Source organism: Anomalospiza imberbis, chromosome Z, assembly GCF_031753505.1.
Source record: "Anomalospiza imberbis isolate Cuckoo-Finch-1a 21T00152 chromosome Z, ASM3175350v1, whole genome shotgun sequence".
Classification (NCBI taxonomy): Eukaryota; Metazoa; Chordata; class Aves; order Passeriformes; family Viduidae; genus Anomalospiza; species Anomalospiza imberbis.
The window spans coordinates 9,624,688-9,651,888 of record NC_089721.1 but is presented as its reverse complement, the minus strand read 5'-3'; the positions used below and the strand labels follow the sequence as shown (position 1 = coordinate 9,651,888).

Here is a 27,201-nt window from a genome sequence, read left to right as displayed (position 1 = left end):
AGGGTATGGCCAGTGCCCTGGTCCTGGGGCCACACACCTTCCGCCAGCCCAGGCTGCCCACTGCCACATCCACCCGGCCTCGAACGCTTTCCATGTGGGGGAAAGGGGCTGGGGGGCCGCGCCAGCAGTCGGACACCGTTTTCTGGCTGAACTGGAATGGTCAGTCACTGGAACAGGCTGCCCAGGGACGTGCTGGAGTCACTACCCATGGGGTCAAGAGCCGTCTGGATCCGGCGCCGGTGATGTGGTTTAGGGGTTACAGGGGCAGTTCTGGGCGGACGGTTGTGCTGGATTGTCTCGAAGGTCTCTTCCAACTTTAATGATTGTACGAAACCAAGCGGACTCGCGGCTGTGTAAAGGACGCACGTGTGGAAGCGCACCCCTATCCCGAGGGCAGCGCAGTGCCCGCCCCGGGTCACGGCCGCGCTCCCTCAGCCGCGGGTCCCTTTCCGGCGCCGCCCCGCCCGGCGCTGCCACATCCTCCGCTGACATCAGCCCGCGCCGCCATATTGAGCCGCTGCCGTCGCCAGCGCGGCCGCCCCGGGACCGGCCCGCTCTCCATGACTGCCCCCGGCCGGGGCGCGTAGGGCGGAGCGGCTCCAGCCCGGCCCGTCCCGTCCCGTCCCCTCCCCGAGCCGCCGCCGAGCACCGCTCTCTCCCCGCCACCATGACTTCCCTGACCCAGCGCAGCTCCGGGCTGGTGCAGCGCCGGACCGAGGCCTCCCGCAGCGCCGCCGCCGCCGATAAGGAGCGGGGCGCCGGCGGCGGCCCCGAGGATGAAGGGCGCAGGGACGAGTCCGGCGACGACGAGAAGGGCGATTCCAAGGAAACGCGGCTCAGCCTCATGGAGGAGGTGCTGCTACTGGGCCTCAAGGACCGTGAGGTGCGGCCGGGGGCGCTGGGCAGGGGTTGCCCGAGGGGACAACGGCTTTTGGGGGGTGCTGTAGGGAAGAGGAGCCTGGTGGTGGGATGGGGTCAAGGGCGCTGCAGAGTGAGTGTGGCTGTGGGCTTGGGGGCAGAGGGGATGGGGGACGTGATGTGGCTGAACAGGCTTGGTGTTTTGGAGGAGGTGGGGAAAAGGTGCACGGATTTTTGGGAGGGGGAGCCCGGCAGAGTTTGTAGCGCTGCCCTCTGGTTGCGGGGTTCGCAGAGGGGCTGTCATATGAATACACATGAGGGGGAATATAGAGGGCCAGGAGGGACCTGGATGTAGGGGCCAGGGCTTCAGGCCAGCCTTGGACTTGAGGGCCTTGGTGAACCTGGCATATTTATCCTCCTTCAACTTATCCATGCCTCTAATGTGGGAGATCCCTCTACTCCTGTGGGTTTTGTCAGTCAGAACTCTGGTACTTATGAGGTCCTCAAGTGTTCTAGGATGCTGAGCAGCCCTTTTCTGCTAAGACTTCGTTAATGTATGTGAAAAATATCTTAAAATTGGGGGGAGAGTTATATGTCAGAAATGGGCTGTGAGTAATGAGAAGTGTGTCAAAATGAAGAAATGACATTATTATATAATTCTGTATTTTTACTGATTTTATTGCTTAATAGTTTGCCATAATACTGTAAGTCATTGAGGAAGATGTACTTCCACCAGTGTGTTGGATTATTTTTCGTTTGAAAAATGCAGTCAGTATAGAAAGCACACACTCTGTGGAATGCGAGTTCTGTCAGGGAAGCAGTTTAATTTGATATGGTGTATGATTAAAGGGTGATACACCCTTATTTTAGATATGAGTTACAGTATGGATTTGATTAAGCAACCAGCTTTTTTTTGTCAAGTAAGCTTGCTTTTTTTTTTCTTTTTAATTTGTGTGACAAGTAAATAATTTAATCTAGTTAATTGATTTGAATGGAAGCGTCTTGAAACTCTGCCTGTTTAGGAGGACAAGATAATATGGGAGGGAAGCTGGTAAGTTATATGTTCTTTGACAGGGCATTGCATCTGCAATAAATTTACTGGTTGACAGTGAATAAAGAGTGGTTTTCTTGATTAATATTTGCTTTTTAACACATATCACAGCACCAAGCCTGAGTTCAAGCAGCATTTGGACAGTACTCTTGGGTACATGGTGTGACTCTTGGGGGGGATGATGCTGTGCAGGGCCAGGAGTTGGACTCAGTGATCCTTGTGGATCCCTTCCAGCCCAGCTTATTCTGTGACTCTATGATCTGTGTACGTACCTGCTACAATAGCATTGTTAGTTCTCTCTCAGACTATGTGTTTCAGAGCGTATTCTTGTAGTCTCATCATTTCAGGTGAACCTTGCCATGGCGTCCTGATAACCTCAGTAGATAGTGATCTCTGCTTCTACGTGTGAAATTGAAGGCTTGTTGAATTGAATGTGAATGAGCATTTATCTTTCTACATGCCTGAATAGTTGGGGGAAAGTAAGTTAGGAGTGGCAAAAGCAATTGCTGGCAGGATTGGCTTAGGATACCTTACCTTGAGGAAGGTGGTATAAATTGGGTGATCTTTCAGCCTGTTTTTTGACCGGGATTGTGTGCTAAATCTGCTGAATTGATGGGCATTATGCTGCAAAGATCTCAAGGTAGGGAGCATTGTGTCTGCTAGGAGGAATATGTGGCACACGTCTTCTTGGTGTATCAAGAGGCAATAGTTAACGTACGGTCTAAAAGTCTACCTTTGCCATGGTGTGCATTTTGCTAAGCACAGTAGTGACATACATTGAAGATGATCTGTTATTCCTTTGTATAGAAAAAGGAACGGAATGGTTTCAGTGACATGGTTATCCCTAAGTCCCTTGAGATTTTGTAGTGGAGGCATCGGACAAAAGGAATTGTAATGTCATCTCTAGGGCAGGGGGCTGAAATGCAGGAGCTGTAGCATACCCTCTTTGTGAGCTTTGTTAGATGTGAAGCGTTGGGATTTAGACTTTGGTTTTGGGCCTGCTTGTGCCCCTGTGTACAGGGTACACAATTTAAACCATTTGTCATGTGTTTTCCTTCCAAAACTGGAAATAAAATCATAGGCTCATTTTCCAGTATGAATATTTTTTGTTCTCAATTGTTCTAATGATAAGTAAGCAGAACCAGCTTACTTTACACATCTGGAAATGTTTTTTACAAAGTCTTTACTTCCAGTAGAACTGATTTACTGTAGCATTTGAGAGAGACTTTCTCAAGTGAGCAAGCAAAGCAGAGCAATATAGAGTCTGTAAAGTGTAATTGCGAAACAGTATGAAGTCTAAGGGACAGGCAAAGGCAAGTTTATGAGATACAAGCTTGTTTGAAAAATCTGTAAATTTAAGGCTGACAATATCCTTCCTGTTTATTCCAACAGGATAAAACAATTTAATGTTTACTTTAAAATAAGAAAAAAAAAAAAAGACAAGAATTAGACTGGGTTGGCCAAAGAACATATAAATAAAAAATATAAAACCAAGGACTGTGTTTTGGCCAAAGAACATGTTTCCCTAAAAATAGATGCTTTCTCAGAGCACTCACTGATACATGCATTGATAACATAGCTTTCAGATTTTTAGGTAGTTTTAAACTCTAGTGGATGTGGCTTAACTTCATATGAATTGTATACAAATTACCTCACATGTACAGAGCTACTTTATAATTTCTAAGTGTACATGGAAGAGTCTTTGCTATTAGGAAACAGTTTTTTCAGGAAGATATTTGGTGATGCATAGATGAGTTCAGTGTTTCCAGGAGATTGTTAGATATTCATGTGAATCTTGTTTCCAGGGTGGTGTGATGGCTGTAAACAACCACAGCAAGACTTCTGAGTTGTTGCCTGGTTGCAGCTGCAGTATGGATTCAGTGATGGGAATTTCTGGCACTTGTAAAACAAACACACCACCCCTCAATCCTTTTCCTGACGTCTGAACACAATTAACTGCATTTGTACATGCTTCTTGGACATGGCCTTTTTGTTTGTTAATGTTGTGTCCCCCACCAGTTTGGCCTATTTAAGTTGTACATAATGTATGTATTCTGATTGCTCTTTTCCACCAACAGTTCTTCAATCTGTATTTTCTGTGTACACATAACTGTTTTGTATTCTAAAGTCAAGATAGGTTATAAGGGATGTGACCTGAAATATATGCATGCTTGCATAACATGGCAGGTGCAGTTTCCTTGGAGGAGCAGGTAATAAACTGGAAGAAAATACATTACTAAAATTTTTCAGGGAGCCATCACAATACCTGCATGTATTTGGAAATCCTTCAGAAACACCTCTGGAAAAGAGAGTCAGGTTCATCCGTTTAAAGCAGAGCAGTAGCCAGTTGCTATAGAAATGAAAAGCATGCACTGAAGTAAACCAGTGCTGTTTTAGGTAAAAAAAACAGTATTGTGGTAGGATGGGTCAAAGCCACAGCAAAAGCGAGTCACAGTATAGAACTACTGAAGCAAAAGAAGGAACTGATAAATATGGAAGTTGTATTCTAACTTATTTAAAAGTGATAGCTAAGAGATGAGTACAGGGTAGCCATTTCATTACAGGTTCTCCTGGCATCTTGTAATTCAGTCCCATAAACATGGAGAAGTTGTGAGGTGGTTCTGCTATGTAACTTGTTCCACTGAATTTCATCCTTGTAGGGTTTCTTCTGGTTTGGGATGTTTGGGGTTTTTTCCTCCTTTTTGAAATTTTATTTTGTAGTTGTTGTGAATCTGTTCAAATACAGCAGTGCACTCAGCTTCTTTTATCCTCTATACAATTGCCACAACTAAACAAATTGAAGCAGCTTTTATCTGGCACTCACCAAGATAAAATATTTATTTGATCTGTAACTAATTCCTCACTTGCTGAAAGAATTCTCATGTAAAGTATGCTGAAAAACACTTGACTACTGCAGTCTACTGCAACATTAAATATTTCTTGGACTTTTTACCCTTTCTTAGCTGAAGACTAAAATGTCATTTGTGGGAGTGAAATAATGTTAAATCACTTCATTAGGTACTGATTATCTTGGATCTTTGTTGCTTATGTTTGGCCTTCAAAAATTTTGTTTATTGCTGAAAATTTGGTTTTGCAGCATAGCTTTGTGTCCAGATAGGTCACATGAAGGTCTCCAGCTTATGGTATTTTTCATTGTATTGAAATAAGCTTCTGGGGAAGCAGTGTGCCTTCTTCAGATGGGCTATTTTGTATTGGCCAGATTAGTATTAAAATGTAGTTTCTTTATTATTCTTACAAATATGAGTGTCTCAATTGGTTTCTGAATTTTATATTTTAATGCTAAAGGTACTTGGGTGAAAACTGGCATAGGAATTTTGAAAATGTTCAAAATGTGGGTGGTGTTTTTCCTGTTCTTAAGGCTCAACTTAGTGAAATGGATACTGTGATGCAGAAGTCTTGAGAGGATTTGCCTTTGTAAGAAATTAACAGGTTTTGAAAAGTCTTCTTTTTATCCTTTTAGTATTTTTTTGTCTCATGAAAACAGTTTCAGCAGGAGTCTGAATGTCAAGTTAGAAGCGCCCACGTTTCGCTGGAAAATTTCTGAGACAAACAAGTGTAACTTGAAGAGGCATCCTCTGGGAATTCATTCGCATTGCAGTTGAAGACTGATGTATGAATGTGTTGAAACCTGGACAAAGGCATGCTTTTTCTCAAATGTTCAGGGCCTAATAACAACAAAGTGTGTAATGTCTGTGGTGAAAAATTCTTTCTTTCATAGTTGCCTTCCTTTTTGGTGTTTTTTATTTTTGTATTTAATGTCTATAAGTAAATGACAGACTAGGAGAAGATAGGAGGTGTGGGAGGAGGAGTACCCCAATTCTCTTTGCTACAAGATGAGTAAAGTGCCTCTTTACCATGCTGCTGAGTAAATCCTGCTTTTGGGCTCTTTTGAGGATATGCTGATTTTGAATCATTTGCATGCAGTTGGTGTGGTTATCCCTGCTTTCATAGCATGGTTAATCTGTAATTGATATTATTTTTCTATGGATAACTTTGGGTGTGGAAAATCCCTTTTTTATGGCAAGCTGTCTGGTGTAGGGCAAAGACAAAAACATTGTCAGAGCATTTTTAGTAGTGCCTTCCAGTTTTTTAAGTGCTTTTAAACAAAGCTTTAACTTAAGCGCTCTTAAAAACATACCATAACTATTCTTCCTCTCCCTTTAGCAAGCTGCTTTAATTAAACATTTTGAGTGAAGTATATATATAAGAAAGCTTTGCTCTTTACTGCTAGAAGAGAAATAATCATGAAACTGAAAATAATATTTTATATTAAAGAAATAGTATATTTTTTCAGCTATTCTTTAATCCTAATGTAGATAACATTTAGTGCTTTATAAATAACGTTTATTTCAGTTAGTCGAGGTCCATGTAATGGACTTCTTTGCAAGGGTAAATGGACCAGACTAAGTATTGCAAACAGTATATTTAAGGATTATTTTCTTACAGATCAAATAATTACTACAGCACATACTCATCTTTGTGTTGCATTACTGGGAAGAGGGGAAGCTAGTCCGGAGTAAATGTGCTTGGTTTCCTCTGCACCACATTCTCAGTCCATTTTTTCATAAGTCTAGTAAAAGAAGAAAATAATTAGTTGACTAGCCATGTGCCACTTTCAACTTTTTTTTTCTGGTTTGCAAACAGGTCTTAGATAAATTTCAGTAACTTGCTTTCTCTCAGAAATATTGATAAAATGTTACTGCAGAATGATTTCACATGCACTTTTCAGACATAAGAATTATGAGATTGCACATAAAATAGTTCTCAACTGCTCTCTTCCTTCAAGTACATTGTATGTAAGCCTCGATGAGTAGGAGCACAAGTGAATAGCAGCACAAAATCACTGTGCTGTTGGTCTGAGTGTGAGCCAGCATTGTGCATGCCAAGTCTTTCCACCACCCTCAGTAAAACCTATACTAAAGTACTGCATTTTATCTTTTTTTTTTTCTTTTTTCTTTTTTTCTTCCCGTGTTTGTGGTGGACTGTTGAGATAATAGACACTACAAGCGAGGTCTTTCTAATGGGAGAGGTGTTATATTCAAAGCTCTCTTTTTATTTGTGGCTGTTACAGGATTTGTTCATCACGCTGGGAAATTAGGTGTCAGGCTTTCTGTGTATCTTTCTGTTGCTGATACTCTTTTAAGCACTTGTAAGCTGCTTTTTGCTATATACTTTCTAATCATCTGCCTTTATGGTCTTACTAAATAGTATGATGTAGTTGTGTTATTTAGAGTCCTTAGCTGCAGCTGCCATATTGTCCTTTTTTTGTACATGGTTTATACCGGGAGGTTTGTATTTAGCTTGTCATTCTTGTACAGCAGAGCACATTGCGCTTCCTTTTTTTTTGTTTCAATAGACACTTGATTTTACTGTGGCACTTCCACACTGGACAGTCTCCACCATGAGAGGAGCGTTCTTTGTGTATTATGTTGTAATTTCAGTATTCTGTCTTTTGCAGTGCACAGTGACCAGGCAAGTATATGACACTCACTGTGTAACTCGAGGTGAATGTCAGGTGGATGTTCTGTCTGTACTGATCACTCAGGGAGGGCTAACTGCAACTACATTGCTTGAGCTGGATATTTAAATGGAACTGCTCCTTCAGCAGCTTCTGCAAACCATGCCTGAGACTCTCTGTTTACAGTTAGTATATGTTAAATGGAGTGACTTGCTTCTTTCATTGTGAGAACAGTGCAGTGGGTGGACTTTTTATTTAACCTCATAACAAAGATGTTGACATGGCATTATTATGAGTTACTCTGTTTCTTGAAAATTGTTTGCACCTGGACAAGTGAAACAAGCGAGGAGCTAGAAGCTTGTTCTGAAAAGAACTGAAAGGAAGATGGATGAGATTTAGACTGAGAACAGAGGAACCTCTCTCTATTATATAGATGTTTTTTTAAAGACCCAAAACACTACTCTAGAATTCCATTCACATTAATGACCAGATGCCTATTAATCAAAACTAAGCATTGTGCAGCTCCCCAGTTTGAAATAATATGGTGTTTTACCCTGTGTTTTTAATTGCGGCTGCTGTAAAAGAAAAGGTAGAAGAGAGGGAAGGTGTAGATGTTTTATTTGGGTGCAGATACACTGTGTTTATAAACCTGGAGGACAGAATTATAATTTTAATCAATATGGCCTAGTTAGTCAAAGTTAGTGAAACCTCCACCTCTTATTTAGTCAGCCTATAAGGGGCCTGCTTTGTCTGTATCAGAAAGACATACTAGATTCAGGATTTTCCTATTGTTTTTAAGAGAAGTGTACTGGACCTGTCTGTGGTAGAGTTAATTTTCATTATAGCAGCCAATATGGTGCCATGTTTTTTATTTTTGACCAAAACAATGTTGATAACACATAACAGTGGTGATAACTTCATCTTGTGCTTTCTGTTGCTGAGCAGTTTGCACAGCATCAAGTCCACCTCTGTTTCTCACTCTGCCCACCCCTTCAGTGGCAGGGGAAAGAGGCTGGTAGCGGGGACAGCCAGGACAGCAGACCCCAGCTGACCAGAGGGGTACCTCAGGCTGTGCAGTGCCATGGTCAGCAATAAAAAGAGAGTGGAGAGAGCGGGGTAGGTGGTCATAGCCAGGGGACCACCTGGGCATCAGTCTGCTTGTGGTAGGTGGTAATTTTAATTTTACACCAATATGGAGAATAGAGATTGGACACTGATGGAAGGTGGCTTGGCAAGAGTCATGCAAATATTTGAAGTCACTGTCTGCTTGTGTATACAGTTAATCATGAAGAAAGTTAGGCTTCTAAGTTTGTCTTTTCATTTCTAAATGAGCAGTCAGACTCTTAAATATTGACTTAATCAGAGGTCTCCTAAGGGTTCAGCAGTGTGTGTGCACTAGTTGCCTCCTCTTAAAAAAATTTATGGGTTTTTATTATCTTAATTTTAATGAGAGATGTACCTGTGTAATGTGTGTGTGTACGTGCTTGAAAACATGGGCAGTAACATCTGGCTTTAGTGCTTTCAGTGCCTGACAGCAGCTGCTTTGTGTTACTTAGTCCTAAATGCAGTGGCAGGCTAATCAAATACCTGACAAGTTCCTTGTCAAGAATACTGTGCTTTGTAGAATATGTAAGCCTGCTTTCCTAAAGTATTTCTGTGTTTGACTGTCAGAACATTTCAGAGATTTCCCCCACTAACTTATCTTCTATTTATAACTAGAGTACAATTTATGTTCCAGTAAATGGCTAATGATTTCATTTGCATTAAAAGAGGAAATCAAGAGGGACTGGAGTAAAACATCAAAGTCCTTGCCTTGTAGTATTCCAGTAATAAACATTCCTGCACTGTGGCTTGACTTCTTCTTCTTAATTTTCAAAAGTTTCTAGGTTAGGATGTACCATTAGATGTTCCTGCAAGTTTCTGGATTGAGAAGGTGGTGGTTTACTTGAAAGGTCAGATTTGCAGGAAATGTGACCTAGTATAGATTGAAAAAGACCTAATGTAAAGTGAAGAGGAATCCAGTTTATTTAAATTGCACATGATTGAAGTTTGTATATTTTTCCTTTGACACATGAGAAAATCCAGAGTATTCCTATAGCAGTGGTTTACTTGAATATTTTTTTAGCTTTTGCATGTTTTGGGCATCTTGTTTTTATCTTTTTAGTATTATTACTATGTTTCCTGATGGCACCAACTTGAGAGGAGCTTTTGTCCTCTGGAAGTCATAAAGGTCCAGCAGAGAGACCTTGACAAATCAGAGGGTGTGATATCACCAGCCTCATGAAGTTTAACAAGGGCAGGTGCCAGATTCTGCAGTGGGACGGGACAACCCCAGATGTGGGGAGGAGTGAGATCCTGACGAATCCTCAGGCACGTCAGGATTGTTTGGAGTGTCCTGTGCAGGGTCAGGAGTTGGGCTTGATAATCCTTGTGATTCCCTTCCACCTAGGTTATGGATACAGGATATGATAGGTTATGATGCTGTGACTTCTGAGGGATGACTGGTAAAAGGGGTGAATGTCTCCTTATTTCTAAGGGATAATCTAAAAATTATGTAATTGAAGTTTTTGACTGAAAAGGTCAGGTTTCGGATTTGTTGGACAAGTACTTTATAAAACACGCTTAGTATTAAGTTAAGCATCTACAGCATCAGTCTTGCTGTCTCTGACCCCATTCAAGAAATGCAAAACCGTATTAGTTGTTCCTTATAGAGCGATGATGTTCCTAAATACATTACTAACTTTTAACAGCTTTTCATATCTAAAGAATCTGTAAACTTATTGCTGTTTTATTGCCCAGTAACTCAGTTACTGATTTTGATTTGCCCCAGATTTCTGCTTGTGTTTGTCTTATTGCAAAGAAGAGGTTTGCTTACCTGCAAGAGTGTCAGACCATTTATCTTTCTGCAATCAGCAGTTCCAGTCAGCAGTTTCACCTTCAGCTAGAAAGGATAGGAACAGAATCATGTACAGGTGTTAGAAGACAATGCTCCATACAGTTCTTTGTCCTCTCCTAATGCTGTCAGCTGGTATCTCCATTTAATCCAAGAGGACGTAGTATTTCCAAGAGGACCAGAATGCTGGTGATAGATGCATTTGGAATGCTTAAAATCAGGCTTTCGGGTCACCAGAATGAATTGAAATTCTACACTAAAGCATTATAAATAAATAAACCAAGTACTGTTGTTACCCTTTTTCTTTATGTTCTGCTTATATTTGGTACTTTGCCTATTTGGATTTGGGAGCAGCTTTAAGGAGATGTGTTGTAGAAGTTCTTCAGGAGATGTAAGTGCTTTCGAAAATGCAAAGTAATATTAGTAGATGTAGACAGACTACATAAGGAAAAGAGTGTATTAAGATGGTGGTTGTCTTTTTTGGGAATGATAGCCCAGTGCCTTTCACTCCACTTGTACTCTTCATTAAAATCAAAATACTTTTAGGCAGTATTTGTTTTGTGAGCAATCACAGCTGTGAAGCAGATTAAAGTTGTAAAATTGCTTGTGACCAATTCTTATATTGGAGACAGGATGCAGGGGGAAGGAAGCAGACATCTCTGACATAAAAACTGTTGCAGACTGAAGTTCATAATAACTCTTCACCTGCTGCAGAGCACCTGGACAGTGTATGCTGTTAATCCTTTCTCTCTGTTCTCCCCAGCTGTCTTTCTGACATCACAAAACTACTACTTCAGGGAGGAACTTGTTGACTAAAAAAGTGACAATTCTGTCACAATTGTGATTAAGTCCATTATGAAATACAACTTGCCACAGCCTCTATTTCAAGATAAATTGTCTCTGCTTGTCTTTTGCAGTAGGTTTCAAATGGATGACAGATGATGATTTTTATATTATTATGTTCTCTCTGTGCTTTGTGTTGGCTAATAATAGGCTAGTAGGCGCCTCTGAAAGAACTTGCTGTTGCTTCAGAGAATCAGAAAGGGATGCTATTGCTGCCTTGTCAGATTTAAATAATACAACTTCCAATTTATGATCATTAGAGTAGTCATTGCTGAAGTCCAAAGTGGGGAGATGAAGGTTATGATGAATAATGTGTGATACCTTAAGCTTTATGTTTTTTGTCTTTTCTGACCATATTTTGGTCATGAGTGGCTTCAACACAGGTACCCCAGTAATACAGAGGGTTTTTTTCCTCTGTTCTTTGTCTCAAAGGCCAAGTTCTATCTGAAACTATTCAGGTTATAAAAAGTATTCAGGATTTGAACGCAGTTTATCTATTGCAATGTGAGTTGTCATGGAATGGGATGCTATTACATTTTGCTGTCTGTCCCAACCACATTTCCATTTTCCATGCTGTGTCTGAAATTTGTTCACCTGCATGGTGAATCAGGTGAGGAAAATGTCAATTAGCTCTTAGAAAGACCACTTGCTCATCCGGCTGACAACACAAATGCTTGTGTGGGCTCAGACGAGAGAACAGCAATGTGCTTCCATGGAGTGAAGAAATGCTTTGTCTTCAGCAGCAGTTCAGGCTTTGGACTGCTTCCTTGGCTGAGTCCTCAAATGGCTAAAAATGAAGATGTGGGGAAGGATGTACCTTCTCCAGTTACATGCAAGGTTTTGTGCAAGGCTAAAAGTGAGATGTGGTGACATTGATTTGAAAGGTGAGTAAAACTGAAATTAATCTCTCCAAGGTAAAAAGTAGTGATTCGCAAGGGTTGCTCATGCTGGGAAAGTAATTGACCTCTGGGCTATCATTTTGTCCTGTTTCTTTTCCTGCTGTTTTTTCCCTGATGTTTCTCCCTGCCACTCTTAGTACCACTAAGAAAAGAAATTTGAATATATATGTATATATAGAATATGAGTCTTTCTCAGAATTAACTACACATAGTGAGCACGCAGGTACATTTTTCTTCCACGACACTGCTATGTAAATGCTAGATGTAAGTAGACTTTTTCCTAATTGTGCTATTGAAAATGAAAAGCAGCTCATATAAAATTTATACCAGCAGATGACTCAATTTACCTTTTCCAGTCCTGCAGGTGATCTGAACTGACTTTGAATTCAAAGTTTTTTTTTTCCAAGTTCCACATTCACTTTAGTTAATTGTGCTATTGAAAATGAAAAGCAGCTCATATAAAATTTATACCAGCAGATGACTCAATTTACCTTTTCCAGTCCTACAGGTGATCTGAACTGACTTTGAATTCAAAGTTTTTTTTTTCCAAGTTCCACATTCACTTTAGTTAGTCCATCTCAGAATTAGATTTCTTGACAACTCTTTCCTCTTATGCTCATCTGAACGATAGAACTGAACATTGTGGTTTTATGCGTCCCCAAACTATATATTTATTATTCTGGCATGTGTTTTTGGCAAGGGCCCATAACTGGACCTGCAGATAATTGTCCTCAGTAACTTCCCCTGATGTCAGCAAGCATGGCAAATTTTCCAGTATGTTTGTCATCTGTGATTTGTGAGAACATAAAAATAGTCTGCCACACATTGGAAAGAATAGATAGCAAGGAAAAAACACCTGTGTGGGAAAGCTCAGCACTTGTTTGTATATAAACAAACCAGTAGTTTTGTGTCTCAGAGCTTTTATGTTGCTACCTCCGAGAGAGTGTTTGAGTGCCATCTATGCAGAAGTAAGGAAAGTAACAGCAAACTCCAGCAAGTTTGGGAAGTCTAATTTTTATCTTTTATCACGTAGGTAGAATTTTTTGCTGAAATACTATTCTAATAGAGAACAGAGTACTTGTAAATTCAGAATTTACTGTTTACTAAAATGAAAGCTTTCTTTAACCTGGATTGCACCTCCTAGCTGAGAAACACAGAAGCTAAGGATTTGATGTCTTCTGACAAGACTGTAACGTATATTCCCTCAGAGCTGGGACTCCCAAACTCCTCAGGAGTTGTAATTGTTCACTTCGGCTTTCTGTTAGTAGGCCAGCTTTCCCTTCTGATTGAGCTGCCATGGCTGGAAAGAGTTTAACCAATATTTTATTTGTTTTGTCTGTACATGAAGTTTCAGAAATTGTATCATTTACCAAATTTCAAAGTCGTTTTGTTTGTGTCTTTCATAACAGAAAAATCTGGAGTTTCCTGAGAACAGGAATTCAGGGGTTTGGGTAGCTGCAGTGATGTTTCTTCTTTAGAAGGTTTCCTTCGATTGTTTGGTTTATTTCGGTTGTTTATTATAGATGTTTTATTTCTGTGTTTTGGTAGAGGGTGCTAGGTGGGGGCCTAAGGAGTACTATTAAGTTTGAATTTAAAATGAAAAGACTTTTAGTAAGAGAAGCATAAACTGAGCAGTATTATGTGCATTATCCCACAGAAACTTCTGTTGTGGTTCCTCATAATGTAAATTGAGTCTGAGTCAGGGCCAAAACTTCAACCTGACACTGACCTGTGATAATAAATATGAGGCTGTGTGGATCTGGGGATGGGCCTGAGGGGCCTGTTATGTTAAAATAAAGAAATACTTAATTTTTTTGGTGAGTAGGCATCAGTAACCCACAGGTTATCTTCACATACCATTACATGACTTTATGATGCTTTTTTAAAAGATGCTGATTTCCAATTGCAATGGCTCTGTGATCTGCAAAGTAATCTGCAACTGCTTGAGACTGTCTGGATTAGAATACATTGGCAGCTGCAGTCTGTGTTCTGTAAACAGCTGCCCTTAACCACATGAGTTAAACACATCGTATTTATTTTTATTACCATGTGTGTATTTTGAGGCCTCAGAGTTGTAACTCTGCAAGCATTTTTCTTTCCTTTCTTTTGAATCTGAGGTATCTTCATGGATTTTTTACTCTGCCCTTCTCCTTTCTGGTCTGTGCCAGGTATAGTAGAACTGCTGTTCACCTATTCTGAGTTAACTGAAGAAGTGGAGAGAGAATGTCTGTTTCTGTAGTGGGAAGAGATTTCTAGCAAATCTGATGTATAAAACAAAGTATTTTTGAGTAAAAGATTACCCAGTCTTTTCTGAGTCTTTTGTTTTATTTTTTAATAAAACATTCTCTTATGTTATATTAAGAAAGTTTTCTTTTTTTTTTTTAATTTGTAATCCATTAGGGAGTACTTCTCTGCATAAACGTAAGATGACATCTACAGCTTAATTTCATTTTTTGCACTGTTACTGCTGGTAACTTCAAATTGCACTTGGGAAGCAGAAAATAGTGATGTTGATTCAGTGGAGTCTTTCTGTTTGGTTTTTTTTTTTTTTTAGTTATTTTTTGTTTATTTGTTTCAAATACAGTTAGTGTGACAGTAGTCTAGAAGTTTTTTGCAAGTCTTAAAGCAGCCTTAATAGAATAGAAATTACTAACATGGCACCAAGTATCTTCAGGCACACCTGATAATTTTTTGTCTTCTCACACTGATTTTTTTACGTACTTACGAAATTATAGTGGTCAGAGCTGCAGTGTCCTGTTGGATCAGAGATAAGATGTTAGCAATCTTCAGTAAAGAAAAAAAAATGTGAACAACCTTATGAATTTTAAAATCTGTCAAGTAACTTAATGTCTCTAGAGAGACTAAGTAGAAGCAGGAATTGGCAAGTAAGGTACTTTTGGTAACTGGCCTTTGTTATACAATGGGCTGTTTAATAGGTGGCAGTTTCAAGTGATTAATGAATAACTGAACAGGAATACCTGTGCGAGCTGGAAGTGGGTAGAAGGCAAGGGAATAGGAGAAAGTGAGTAAATGCCATAGGAGCTGTTGGGAAAGAAATGGCCTAATGAACATTGATTTTAAATAACTTATTCTTAAAGTGGAAAGAGAATCTTAGTCTCAGCTCTGTGCTTTGCCATACCTGGGTGGAAAGTCTGAGCTTTCAGAGTTAATATGGAAATAAGTATTTGATGTAAACTTTATTCTAATTTCCCTTTTTGCTTGTCTAGCAAAACTAGTTTTTAGCTGAAAGTTTCTAGGTCAGGTCTGACAAAAAATGCTTTTGTGCTGTGTTTGTGTAAATAAACATGACAGTTGTAAACAGTTTTTTGATCTTTGAGTCATTGTAGATTTAAAATTTTGTCTTGCAAGCTATTCATAGCTTAAAGTGCTATTCTAGTGTGATTGCTGTCAGATAAAAATAATCTGCTTTGTAAGTCTTACCCCCTGCTGCTTAGCAACTTTAATGAAATAAGTATTTCTTTGAGTTAGAAAGTTTATAAAGCTGTAAGACTTGCAGGAAGATGGATAAAGTAAAAATACTTGGTATTATATTAGTGAGAATATTAGTGCTGTTTAAGAGAATTAAATAGTAGAATGAGTTGCATTTCTGCATAGTGGTGTTTGATCTTCAAGTGTTTTGAGACTGCTAGGAATTGGAATAAATGAACATTTTTAAAAATCATGTCCCTTTCTTGTTCCGTGTGCTGTAATGAGCAGTGTACAGGTCACATTCAGGGAGAGGGTGGGATCAGGATGAAAATTCCCCTGGTGAACATTGACTTCATCCTGGTCCATGTATAGTTTACAGATTTGTTGCTGTCAAACTTCATTGTTGCTCTTGTTTGTTAAAGGATTGTTTAAAAACTTCTGCCTTTCTGTTAAAACAACTGAGTGGAAAAACAGAAAAGAAATTGGCTTCTGACTCCTAACCTGTGAGCTAGCTTTGTTTATCATCTTTTAGCCCTTGTTTCCTTTACAAATAATGCATTATTCTATTTTTCCATTCCACCTCTCCATAAATTATTAATCTCCACCCCTTTGTTTCTCTTTTCTACATCTTTCCTACTTGTGCTATATACCAATTAAAGTAGGTGTCAAGAGGGTGTTTTTTATATCAAAGATAAGTGTCTCCTAATCAGTTCTAGTTATTCCAGGAAGATTGAGTTAATTTAAAGGATGATTTAGTTAGACTGTTGTCTGCTAAACTGATATTTGAAAGTTTATTTTGACTGTGTATAAAACTACACAGTCTTAGTTAACAGTTCTTGGTATTGTCCTCTTTCATTCTGTATCATTTTCCTGAGGATTCCCAGTTCTTCAAAAGGCAGAGACTGAGTGTCAAAACTAACAGAGGATGAGACTGTTTCTCTTTCATGTTTTCAGGGCAGGAATGATAGTGACTACTGATGCTACTTCAAAAGTGTGAAAGCAGGAGAACTGGTTAGAGAGCACAGCAAAGCCCTTTTTCTGCTAGCTTTCAGGTGGAGATGGAGATATCTTACTGTCGTTCGTTCTTCACAGGGTTACACATCGTTCTGGAATGATTGCATCTCCTCAGGATTGCGCGGCTGTATGTTAATTGAATTGGCATTGCGGGGGCGTCTCCAGCTGGAGGCCTGTGGAATGAGGCGCAAAAGTCTGCTAACAAGAAAGGTAAGTGCAGGAAAATGGCCACATTTACTTGTCACACTCCACACAATACAAGGGCTGTAAATTACAACCGGTTCTAAGAAAAAGCGTGGGGTTTTTTTTCTTTATGTGAAGATGATGATTCTGAGTAATGACCTAAGGCAGATGAGCAAAGTTAAAAAGTGATGAGATGAAGTGCCTTGGAACATCTCTGGTACCTTTTCTGTGCCCGTGTTTGTTCTCCGGATGTGTTGCTGGTACTGTTGCCAACCAGCCATTGGCAGTGGCTCTGGCTGGGGTGCGGTGGCAGCAGTTGCTGCCAGTGGCACCAGCCGTCATCTGCAGAAGGAACTGGCTTTTGCAATGCCGGTGGGATGTGGGCTGAGGCTGAAAGGAATGGATAACTGCCAGATGCCAGATGTAGCCTGCAAGCCACCAGTTTATTTCTGGTGTACACAGTGCTGCAGTTTGTGCTTGCATTGTATGGGAAGGAAACCATCATTGTTCCTGGGACCCCTGAGAACACACAACTATCTAGTTCAAGCATGAGGCTAGTGTGTTAAATTGGTTGTGCTCTCCAACCTTCAAGATGGCCACATCTCTACAGTCCTTTATAGAATTGGGCTGAAGATTTGAGGCCTTTATTTTTCACTTTTACCACTGAATTTTCCCTTTGTACAAAAAGTGCAAAGTCACACTCTTGGAAGAATTTTACTTCATCAGCATTAGAGGATACTTGTAAAATAAACCTATTGAAAACCTGGTGAAATGTTGTCTGTCCACCACAAATAAATTCTCTTATGGCACATTTCCCTGTCAATATTATCTTTTGCTAAATTTTAAGGCAAGCTTGTGAATCCCCTCACCTTCTCCCAGCTCTCTTCGCTTCAGAAAAATTGAACCTCTGTTCCAACAAACAGTCCCTAGTTCTTTTAGCCTCGTTTAAGCATATTCAGCATTGATTAGTTTGCACAATTTTTTTTTCCTCCAGAGCTTTTGGCTTCTTAGGCATTCAGTAATCTTCTTAGGCAATTCAGTCAGGAGTTATTTTCATTCTGTGAAAACCTTGTCAGTTCTATCTGCTTGAAATATTAACTGTGAGGTTGCTGGGTTCTTTAGGAAAATGGAAAAATAACTGTGTATATTCACTGAAGAATACAAGCAAAATGATTAGTTTTTGTTTGATTGTGGTTGCATGTTTTTTGTTAAATTTTATCGTGTGGTTTTGGCATTGGGTAGATGTATTTGTTTAAATTTGTATTTTGTTTGATCTAAAATCTACACAGTTTAGAGGTTTTCTTATTCCGGTGTTGTAAAGTATTTGAGATACTTTTCAGTTTTCAGGCAGGAGGTTTCTATAAAAATAGGCATTAATTTAAGATTTAGGTGCAGGTTGTTTTCTGCTTAAGTACTTTACTGCAAATAAAATCCCTAAATGCACCACCGCCATCAATTTAGAAGTCAGTCTTGTGAATGACTTGTGTTGTTTTGCACCTTATTTGAAGTTTTCCATTAACACTAAATTTCAGTTTTGTTTCTGTGTTGGCCAGATTTAAGTCTCTACTCTGTCAAGTGTCCTCCTTGTCCTGCTTCTGCAGGCTTTGCTCCACATGCCCTTAGCTTTGGCTGTGAAATAAATACTGTGCTTAATAAGTGGAAAGAGCTGTCTAATAATACATCCAAGGTTGTAATTCAGGGGCAAAATAATTCGCTTTGATCAGTCTGGTTTTTACTGGAACCACTCTCTCGATCTTGTCATCAGGTGGGGCACAAGTGTTGAGGTGAGGACGAGAAGAGGGTAAAACAAGTTCTTTGGGCAGTAGCATAGATTTATAACCAGCTAACTGTGGCTTTAATCATATAATTAACTTGAAAGAATGATAGCTACAGTGATTTCCACTTAAAGCCTTAAATAAGTTCGATCTCTGCAGATAATATTTTGTACTTCAGAATGGATCAAGATGCACTAAATCTATGATTGAATGCCACAGAGAGTCAAATGAGACTGAAAAAAGAGTGGACTTGATGGACCTTATTGAAACTTTGTAAGTGGATATGATAAGCCTTGTAAATTTGGCTGAAGAGTATGTAATTGTCACACCATTTTGGAGTTCTATCTACTGGGATCAATATTAGAAACAAATAAATGAATGTTGAGGTTTGCAAGTGGTTATTGAGTATAGAAGATAGTACTGTATTTTGCTTTATAGGCTCAGAGAGCAAACCAAATTGAAAGAGTTACTAAAAGCAAAAGGAATCCCAAAAAATCCTTGGCAGATTTTCTTCAGTATTTTATTGCCAACAATTCTGAGCAATTCATGCAAGAGTGAATTTTTATATTAAAACTAGAAAACGAAGTTTACTTTAAAATCTGTGCCTAATCTTTAGCTTTGCTTAATTGCAGAGCTGCATTGTGAAAAATGCAAATTAAATATTCTGTATAATGGAAATTTCCTTAGTTGATAGGTACCAGGCAAATCTAGTACCTGATTAATCACTGAAAAATTGGAATAAAGAATATTTTTTTACAATCAGTCTGAGGACCAGCATCTCTGAAGAATCAGGATGTTCTCTGACCTATGGAACATTATCACATTTCCAGATCGCCTTTCTGACTATTCTGAAGTGTTAAGAAAAATGAGAGCTTTTGCTTCCTGCTTTTCATATATGTATGTATGGATTTGTGTTGATGTATTCATTTTTCTGTCAGTTGCCTGCTACCTTTCACCTGATGCTTTTAAAGTGCTAGCTTGTAAACTATTTAAATTGCCAAATATAATAGTAACAACGATAATAATAATAAAACCAACAATAATAACTACTAATATTATTATTAACACCTGTAGTAATTCTTCTGTAAATAAAGAAATAGTTTATTTAAACATATTGACTTGAGCTTATTTAATCTATAAGTTTTCATTTGGTGCTCTTGATTTTGTCTCCTGAAAAAAAATTGTATTTTTGCATAGTTTCTGTAACTACTTATACTGGTAAACAAGCAGTTACTCACATTTTTGAATTTATTATGTTACTCTGAGTCAATTTTTTTGTTGTGCTTTCCTGAGTGAAGAACTCAAATAATTTTAGAAGTTATTAAATAAGAGACTTATATAGTATTGTATTTATTGTTGCATGTTAAGGGGTTTATAAGTACATGTGTATTTTCCCTAGTGCGTGTGGTTTAACTGTTATTAAATGAAACTCTGTTAGCTGGCAGTGTGTTCTTCAGAGCTGCAAAACTTGCAGATGTTGTCATGAACCTATTTTTATCTGTTCGTATATTGAAGAAAACTAGTTTTTATACTTTTTTATTATTTTCATGCAACCTTATTGTTTAACTTAGTATTTTGAATAAATTGACTTGAAGCAGTAAAACAGACTGTATTCAGAAACTAATTTAGTGCAGTGTACTTCATTTTTGGGAGGTAGCAAAGGACCTAGCTAGATAAGTGAGTTATTTTCCTTCAAAATACAGCTTTTAAGTTTGTTATTAATCCTATAATTCTAGCCCATTAAGGTTAATTTAAGTTACAGATAACCTCAGACTTAACATATTTTGAATTAAAGCACAGATAGGGTTTTTTTTTTTTCCAATAATAAAGGTTTGGGTTTTTCAAAGTTGCATATTCTTAAGAGAGAGTTTGCTATTTTAAAAAAAAATTATTTTGGTTTTCCTAACAGGTAGGTTTTTTTATTGATGGGTGTGTTTGTCATGTATGAATTATGTCAAAATACTGATTGTGTTTTATTCATTCTTAGGTGATTTGCAAGTCAGATGCTCCTACAGGGGATGTTCTGCTTGATGAAGCTCTGAAACACATAAAAGAGACCCAGCCTCCTGAAACAGTACAAAATTGGATTGAACTGCTTAGTGGTAAGCCTTGCACATAACGTATTTGCTTTTTTTACCCAAATAAAGCTAATTATCTGGCATCACTAGAGATTCTATTGCAAGGTTTTTTGAGAGAAAATATGCAAAAAAGATAATTAGTCTGTGCTCTAGGGTAGTCTCTTGTTGATTGTAGCCCTTAATCAAATATAAGTAACTGTTGCTTTTGACTTAACTTGGTACAGAAAGGATCTGTATGGAAGTGTCAGAGGACATCTCAGCTCAGTGGAAGAGGTGCCTTCCGCTCACTCTGAAGTAAATCAGGACTGCACCCTGGAGATGTAACTGCCTTTCTCTGTGTTTGGAAATGATGGTTGGTGCAAGTTTGGAGCCTGAGTGTGTGCACTGAGTATTCAGATCTTTCAATAAAGAAAGGAGGTGAAGAGCGCATAGCTTGCACACAAAACTTGAGGGTGATTTGGCCATCAGTCGTAAAGAAAAAATGAAGCATGAGGAGTTTTATTTTTTCATTAACTGTAGAAATGTAATAAATATTTTAAAATGTTACATACTCATGTTGATCAAAACAAAGTCTTCAAGATAAGTACTTTGCACACAGCTTTCCCTGTAAAGCTAGTAAATAGTTGAGAAAAAGTGAAATGTCGGTGATCATAGAATTATGGATAGATTTGGTTGGAAGGGACTTTTACAGGTCATCTAGTCCAGCCCCTCTTAAGTCATCAGGGACACGTTCCACTAGACCAGTCAGCAGGGACACCTTCCACTAGACCAGAGGACCATCCAGCCTGACATGGGATGCTTCCAGGGACGAGGCATCCACCACCTCTCTGGGTGATCCATTCTGGCGTCTCATTGTGAAAACTTCTTCCTTGAATCTAATCTCAGCCAACTCTCTTTCACTTTGAAACCCTTACTCGTGAACCAGGCTCTGCTAAAATGTCTGACCCCATCTTTCTTGCAGTCCCCCTTTAAGCCCAGAAAGCCTGCAGCAAGATTTCCTTAGAGCCTTCTCCTCTCCAGGCTGAACTGTAGACAGAATTGATCACCAGCGTTTGTTGTTTTCACAAAGCACATAAATGCAGCTTCCTTGGAGTAGATCAGAGCTGTACTTCAGTTGTGCAAACAGCACAGGAAAAAACCCTGCACTATTGACCCTCATTGTCAACAATGTGACTGTGAGGTTGGGGGTAATGAGATTTGGAAGTTGCCTGTGTAAAATCTGCTACTTCTTAAAACTGATAAGCTGCAGAAATGAGCAAAATCTCTTTGCCTTTCTCTGCTTTCCTGTTTTCTTTGTTCTTCCCATTTATTCTGCACCATCTTAAACAGCCTTCCTTGCACACCAGTTCATTGTCAGGTCCTTGCCATCCCCCGTCTCCTGCTCCTTGGCTGTCAGGCAGTGGGGAGACTGAATTACAAAGCAGCCCATGGCAGGAGGGGCATGGCTGCTGCGGAGCCGTGCAGTTCAGTTCTCACTCAGCTCCCCTTCCCTCTTACAGCTGGCAAAAACAATTCATTTTTCTTGTCCCAAATACATAATTGGTGGTGACATTTCACCTCCTCTCCCAGCACATCAAGTTAGGACTGGCTCAAAAAAGGTCAGCTAATGAATGAACTAGTGTTTTAGGTTTTATTTGAGCTAAGCTAAGGTTTTGCTGTCCCTGCTGAGCTTTGGCTCTGGGGCGATAGTTATCATCAGTGCTGTGACTAAGGCTTGAATCAATAATTTTTACTAACATGTGTTTATTAATTACTAATTCTTGGATGGCCTTAGTGTTCTTTGTATTTCCCGTGGTTTAGAGATCTGTCCTTCTGAAGAAGAAGATTTCAATGGGTCTGGGCTGGGGTTTTTATTTTTATTGGTTGGTTGGTTTTACTTTATTTTTCTTTATTTAATAAATTCATAAACTCTGTTAGAATTTTGCTTTGGGGACCAGGTCGATCCTGGAAAAAAATCAACTCTATTCATGATTATCAGTGATGCAGAGTGCTGCTTGGAGTTACAGTACATGTGAGTTCAAAGCCATCAGATAAACATGTGGACATGTAAGGTGATGTTTGCCAGGCTGATGTTTATAAGGTAGCCTCTTAAGAAAGCAAAAGTAGGGGATATAGAAGTTTGGGCCAAAATGTCAAGTTACCTGCATCTCTCTCCGAGTCTGCACAGTGTCTATGTAATTGACGAGCTTGGTCACAAGGTGTCACCACAGCACTTTCAGCCACATGGCAACTGTAAAAAAAAAAAAAAAAAAAATCTAGGAAATAGCCTTTGTCCTGTGAAAGGCAGTAAGGAAACTACTTTTTTGTGTTTGTGTGATAGTTCCATTTATGATCAAACTGGGGAATTGCATTCAGTGATGTGTAGTTGGACTTGTGTAGTTCAGGCCTGGTTGAGTTTTCTGGCTTTCACTCTGCAGTTGGAGTCACCTCATTTATTTGCTTATCTAGTCTATTACTTGGATACAGTGTGTGTCACCCTCCATCACAGTGGGAGAAAACTCAAAGTCATCTGTAGCTTACTATTGTTCTTGTTATTATTTTATGCTAACCAATACATTTTTCAGAAGTTTGATACAGAAATTCTCATATCATTCATGGAAAACCTCCATCTATGTAAGAAATACTTAAAGCTGTTCCTTTTCTTGCCCCTTAAAATTCATAGTCTTTTATATCAGGAAGGGATTATGATAAATTCTTAAGTAAGCTGGAATTAAAATTTTTAGCCTGTTAAATAAATTCTTAAGCAAAGGTAGAATTCTCAGTGATAAGCAGTTTTAGTTGGAGTTGTTGATGCTGATTTTGTGCTTTGTCAATTTCCTCTATGCATACAGTCACACACTTTGAAGGGCCAAGTTCTTCTGCCTCAACAAAAGGCATTAGAAATAATTTGTATAGAAGCATTAAAGACTCTGCCCAATATGTGCTTCATTGTGTGCACACCTGTGCCACACACACTTTCACAGTGCATGGTCACTGTTTCATATGGTGGAGGCAGGAAGGGGGAGAAGAGTGTAAGCCTGCAGAAATAAAGAAATGCATGTGGTAGGTGTGCATTAGCTTGCCTCTGTGGCAGAAGAAAGGCAGTAACACTTTTCCTGGTCTCTGACATGCTAAAGGACTGTAGAAGGTGCTTAATTTTAGTTTATTTTTATTGTTACTAGAAGTAAATTCAGTCTGCATAACTGCTTTGTTTTTTGTTTTACAATACAAAGTTTTTGTTTATTTTTCATATCTGTAATCAAGACATGGCTTAGCGATCATTTAATCCAAACTGTCAGTGTACCCCAGAGCTCCTCCAAAGAGGTTCTCCTGGTCTCTGCCTCCATGCCAGGGATCAGAGAAATGCTGACAGGAGCACAGTGTCTTGTAGTCTGCTATATGATTTTGACAGCTCATTCTGCACCACAGAGGGGGGGAAAAAAATCACTGCAGCAGTGCAGCTTAAACTTTGTCTGACTCTTGTGTGGTTTTGTTGCTGTTTTAGGTGAAACATGGAACCCACTGAAGTTGCACTATCAACTACGAAATGTCCGTGAGCGGTTAGCTAAAAATCTAGTGGAAAAAGGTGTACTGACAACAGAGAAACAGAACTTCCTTCTTTTTGACATGACTACACACCCTCTCACCAACAACAACATCAAACAGCGCCTCATCAAGAAGGTTCAGGAGGCGGTTCTTGACAAGTGGGGGAACGACCCCCACCGCATCGACAAGCGCTTGCTGGCGCTCGTGTATCTAGCCCACGCCTCAGATGTCCTGGAGAATGCTTTTGCCCCCCTCCTGGATGAGCAGTATGATTTAGCCACAAAGAGAGTGCGGCAGCTCCTGGATTTAGACCCTGAGGTTGAATGTATGAAAACCAACACAAATGAGGTTCTGTGGGCTGTTGTAGCAGTTTTCACAAAGTAACTGTATTCAGACTGAAGTGTTCTCTCTTCTTTCATGTAAACCAGTTTTTTCCTCTTTTATTGACTATTCATGTTTTCTGTGATTTGTACCTTCTCACATGATGAATCGGCTTTTGTTTAATGGGAATTATAAGTGGTGTATTCCCTACTTCTCTATCTGTATACAGGATTCTGCTGGTACAAGAGACTTTCCTGTTTAAAACAACAGAAGAAGGGTGAACTGCCATATTGGCATTCCATTTCCTATTCAGTTTGAGTTACCTTAAATACTTGGTTTAATTTTTCACCTCATTGTTATTGGAGTGGTTTGTCACCAAAGCTCCATGTTGAAGTGTCTGTCAGGACATTTTATACACAGATGTTTTCGATTACATATATCAAAATTACTTAAAAAGCAGAAATGCCATTAATCAGCTTTGTGAATAGTTTCTGTAAAATGCCCCATAAATTTTAATTTTCATGCAGGTCTCTTGTGTACTTATATTTTCATTAGAATGATAGCTGAGTCATAAGGCTAGTATAGAAAGGTCCAATTGTTTCATAAACCAGTTTTGGGAGGGGATACATTCCATTATATTGTGTATATATAGTTCAAATTGTATATTAACAACTGCCCCATCTTAGTATTTTGCAAGATCTACTTGTACACCTGGTGCCCCTTATTTGCTGTCAGCCATTGCCATCTGATGCAAAGAAAGGCCTCCTGCAGAGGTCCTGTGTGTGAAAGCTGTTTGTTTCCAGAGTCTCTGAAGTTTGCCATCCAGGTATTGTCAGTCTATGCATTGCCTTTGAAAATTAGTGAATGGAAAGAGACTGCTTTCTGTCATTGGTACTTTTTTCTTTCCCTTCACTTCTGTATGGAAAAGACTCATGACCAGTACAATTCTTGAGTGCAGTTTTTGGTTTTGTACACAAACTAATGTTTGTCTCTTAAACCTTGAACTGTTTTACACTATTTTATTTCAAAAAGTTAGTCCTAGCAGGTGTTGCATGTAAATGGTTAGCAAGTAATGGCAGAAGTTCAGAGAATTCAGATTTCTGTAATGGGATGGATGCTCTGCTATATTTTAATTTTTATATATATAATTATGCTGATTAGCACACTATTGTAAAAAAACCCAAAACCTATATAAAACTTTGGCTTTTAAAAATTTATTGCCTCTTTGCCACTGCTTGTTACTTCCCATTGGTTTCACAGTGTAAATATTATGCATTGAAAAAATTAAGCATTGATTTCTATCCTTTTTTTCATCATACCAATGCAGATCTATAGTGGGGCTTACAGGTGTTTAGAAACCTTTTGGTTAATATTCAGAACAAGAATACTAGATGGTGTATAACTGTAGAGTTGAAATTTAAGAGATCCCATAATCTGTATACTAGCTTTTTACCTACAGTAAATAAACTATGATCTTGAAAGTGCCTGAAACAGAGTAAGCATGTCACTTATATTTTTTGTTGCTAATTAGAAAGGTTTTATTGCCTAACTGAAAACTTTAGTTTATATCCTTCTTATTAGAAAGGGAGAATTTATATTAAGTAGTTCAAACTGACTTAATCAGTGGTGTTGCTTGGATCTGCAGGATTCTTGGCTGGGACAGGCTGAATTCATTCGGGGAGTCTCCAACTGTGCCTGCCCTAGGTAGACCTCTTCAGTCTTGAGCACGGCTCTACAGCCTTGTCTGTGACTAGACTTCCAATTTTGCACTTCATTTTCAGTCACTGAGATGCTTAAGCAGTTGACTCTAAAATACAACTTAAATTCATCATACCTCTATAACCTTTTTTAGGAAAGGTTTTTAAAAATATGGTCCTTAACATTTAATGGCACACTGTTCTTTCAGTTCTTAATGCTATTTCTTTAGACAAATGAAATTAAAAGTATATTGTAACGTATTTCAAACTCTGGTTTATAAATAAAAAGACAAACAGTGTTCTCTCACTTGTAAGATGCTGTGTTGAAAACTTTGAGCGGCTTGGGCATAAACTTGGGGCATTGTCTTTTAAATATTTCAAGCTGTGATTGCTTTTAAGTGGAAGGAAAATGAAAATTTCTGTGTTGCTCTTGTATTTGACAGCTTATGGAATACTTTCTGTATACTTGGTAGTAGATGCAGCTCACAGTTTTCATTGTCTCTCTCATGTGATCTGTTTTCTCATTTTCTGTTGCTCTTTGAGAAGGAGGAAAAAGTTATTAGGTGGAAAGGTCAGAAAAATGGTGGTGTATGTAGGAGCAAGTTATGTGCGCAAAACTTTTTAAATGGCTTTGAAAATCTAAGCTACTTGAAGCATGCTTCAGACTGAAATTATCTTTCACAGTCCTTTTTCTGGCCTCTCTTCTTCATTCTCTGAGTATTTTCCATTTTCCTGCTGTTTTCATGTTTGGTTGTGGGGAATATTGGAGTTTTATCACCCTTACAGTCTACATGGTTCAGAAGAAGTCTTTTTTTTTTTTTTAATCCCCCCTTTGAAAGATGATTTGGGTTGGTTTTTCCACAGGCAGAAGATAACTGCACACAGTATTTTATCAGCTTTATTTTGCTTAGATAGGACCTCTGACCACGATGGGAAGAGTCTGTGCTAGACATGTCAAAGAAATTGGATGTAAGAGAGGAAGGGTTTGGGAAGAGCAACAGTATCTTTTGCTGGACCACCTGGTGTAAACCTGGATGTGCAGGGGAAATAGATGAGCTTTTGGAGTCCTGAGTCCTAAAATTGTGCTTCAAAAAGCCCAAAACCTCCAGGAAGGTAAGTTTGGTAGGTTTACAGGAACTGATTTGGCTGACATTGT

General features: G+C 39.0%; 1 protein-coding gene across 1 annotated transcript; it reads left to right on the top strand.

Annotated features, from left to right (window-relative positions):
- The first annotated feature begins 298 nt into the window (after positions 1-298).
- GOLPH3 (golgi phosphoprotein 3) lies at positions 299-26,359 on the top strand. Its single transcript, XM_068176574.1, has 4 exons — positions 299-883; positions 16,545-16,676; positions 20,412-20,526; positions 23,987-26,359. Exons 1-4 carry the CDS (start codon positions 320-322, stop codon positions 24,409-24,411), a joined length of 1,236 nt encoding a protein of 411 aa, XP_068032675.1. The 5' UTR covers positions 299-319; the 3' UTR covers positions 24,412-26,359.
- The last annotated feature ends 842 nt before the right edge of the window (positions 26,360-27,201 follow it).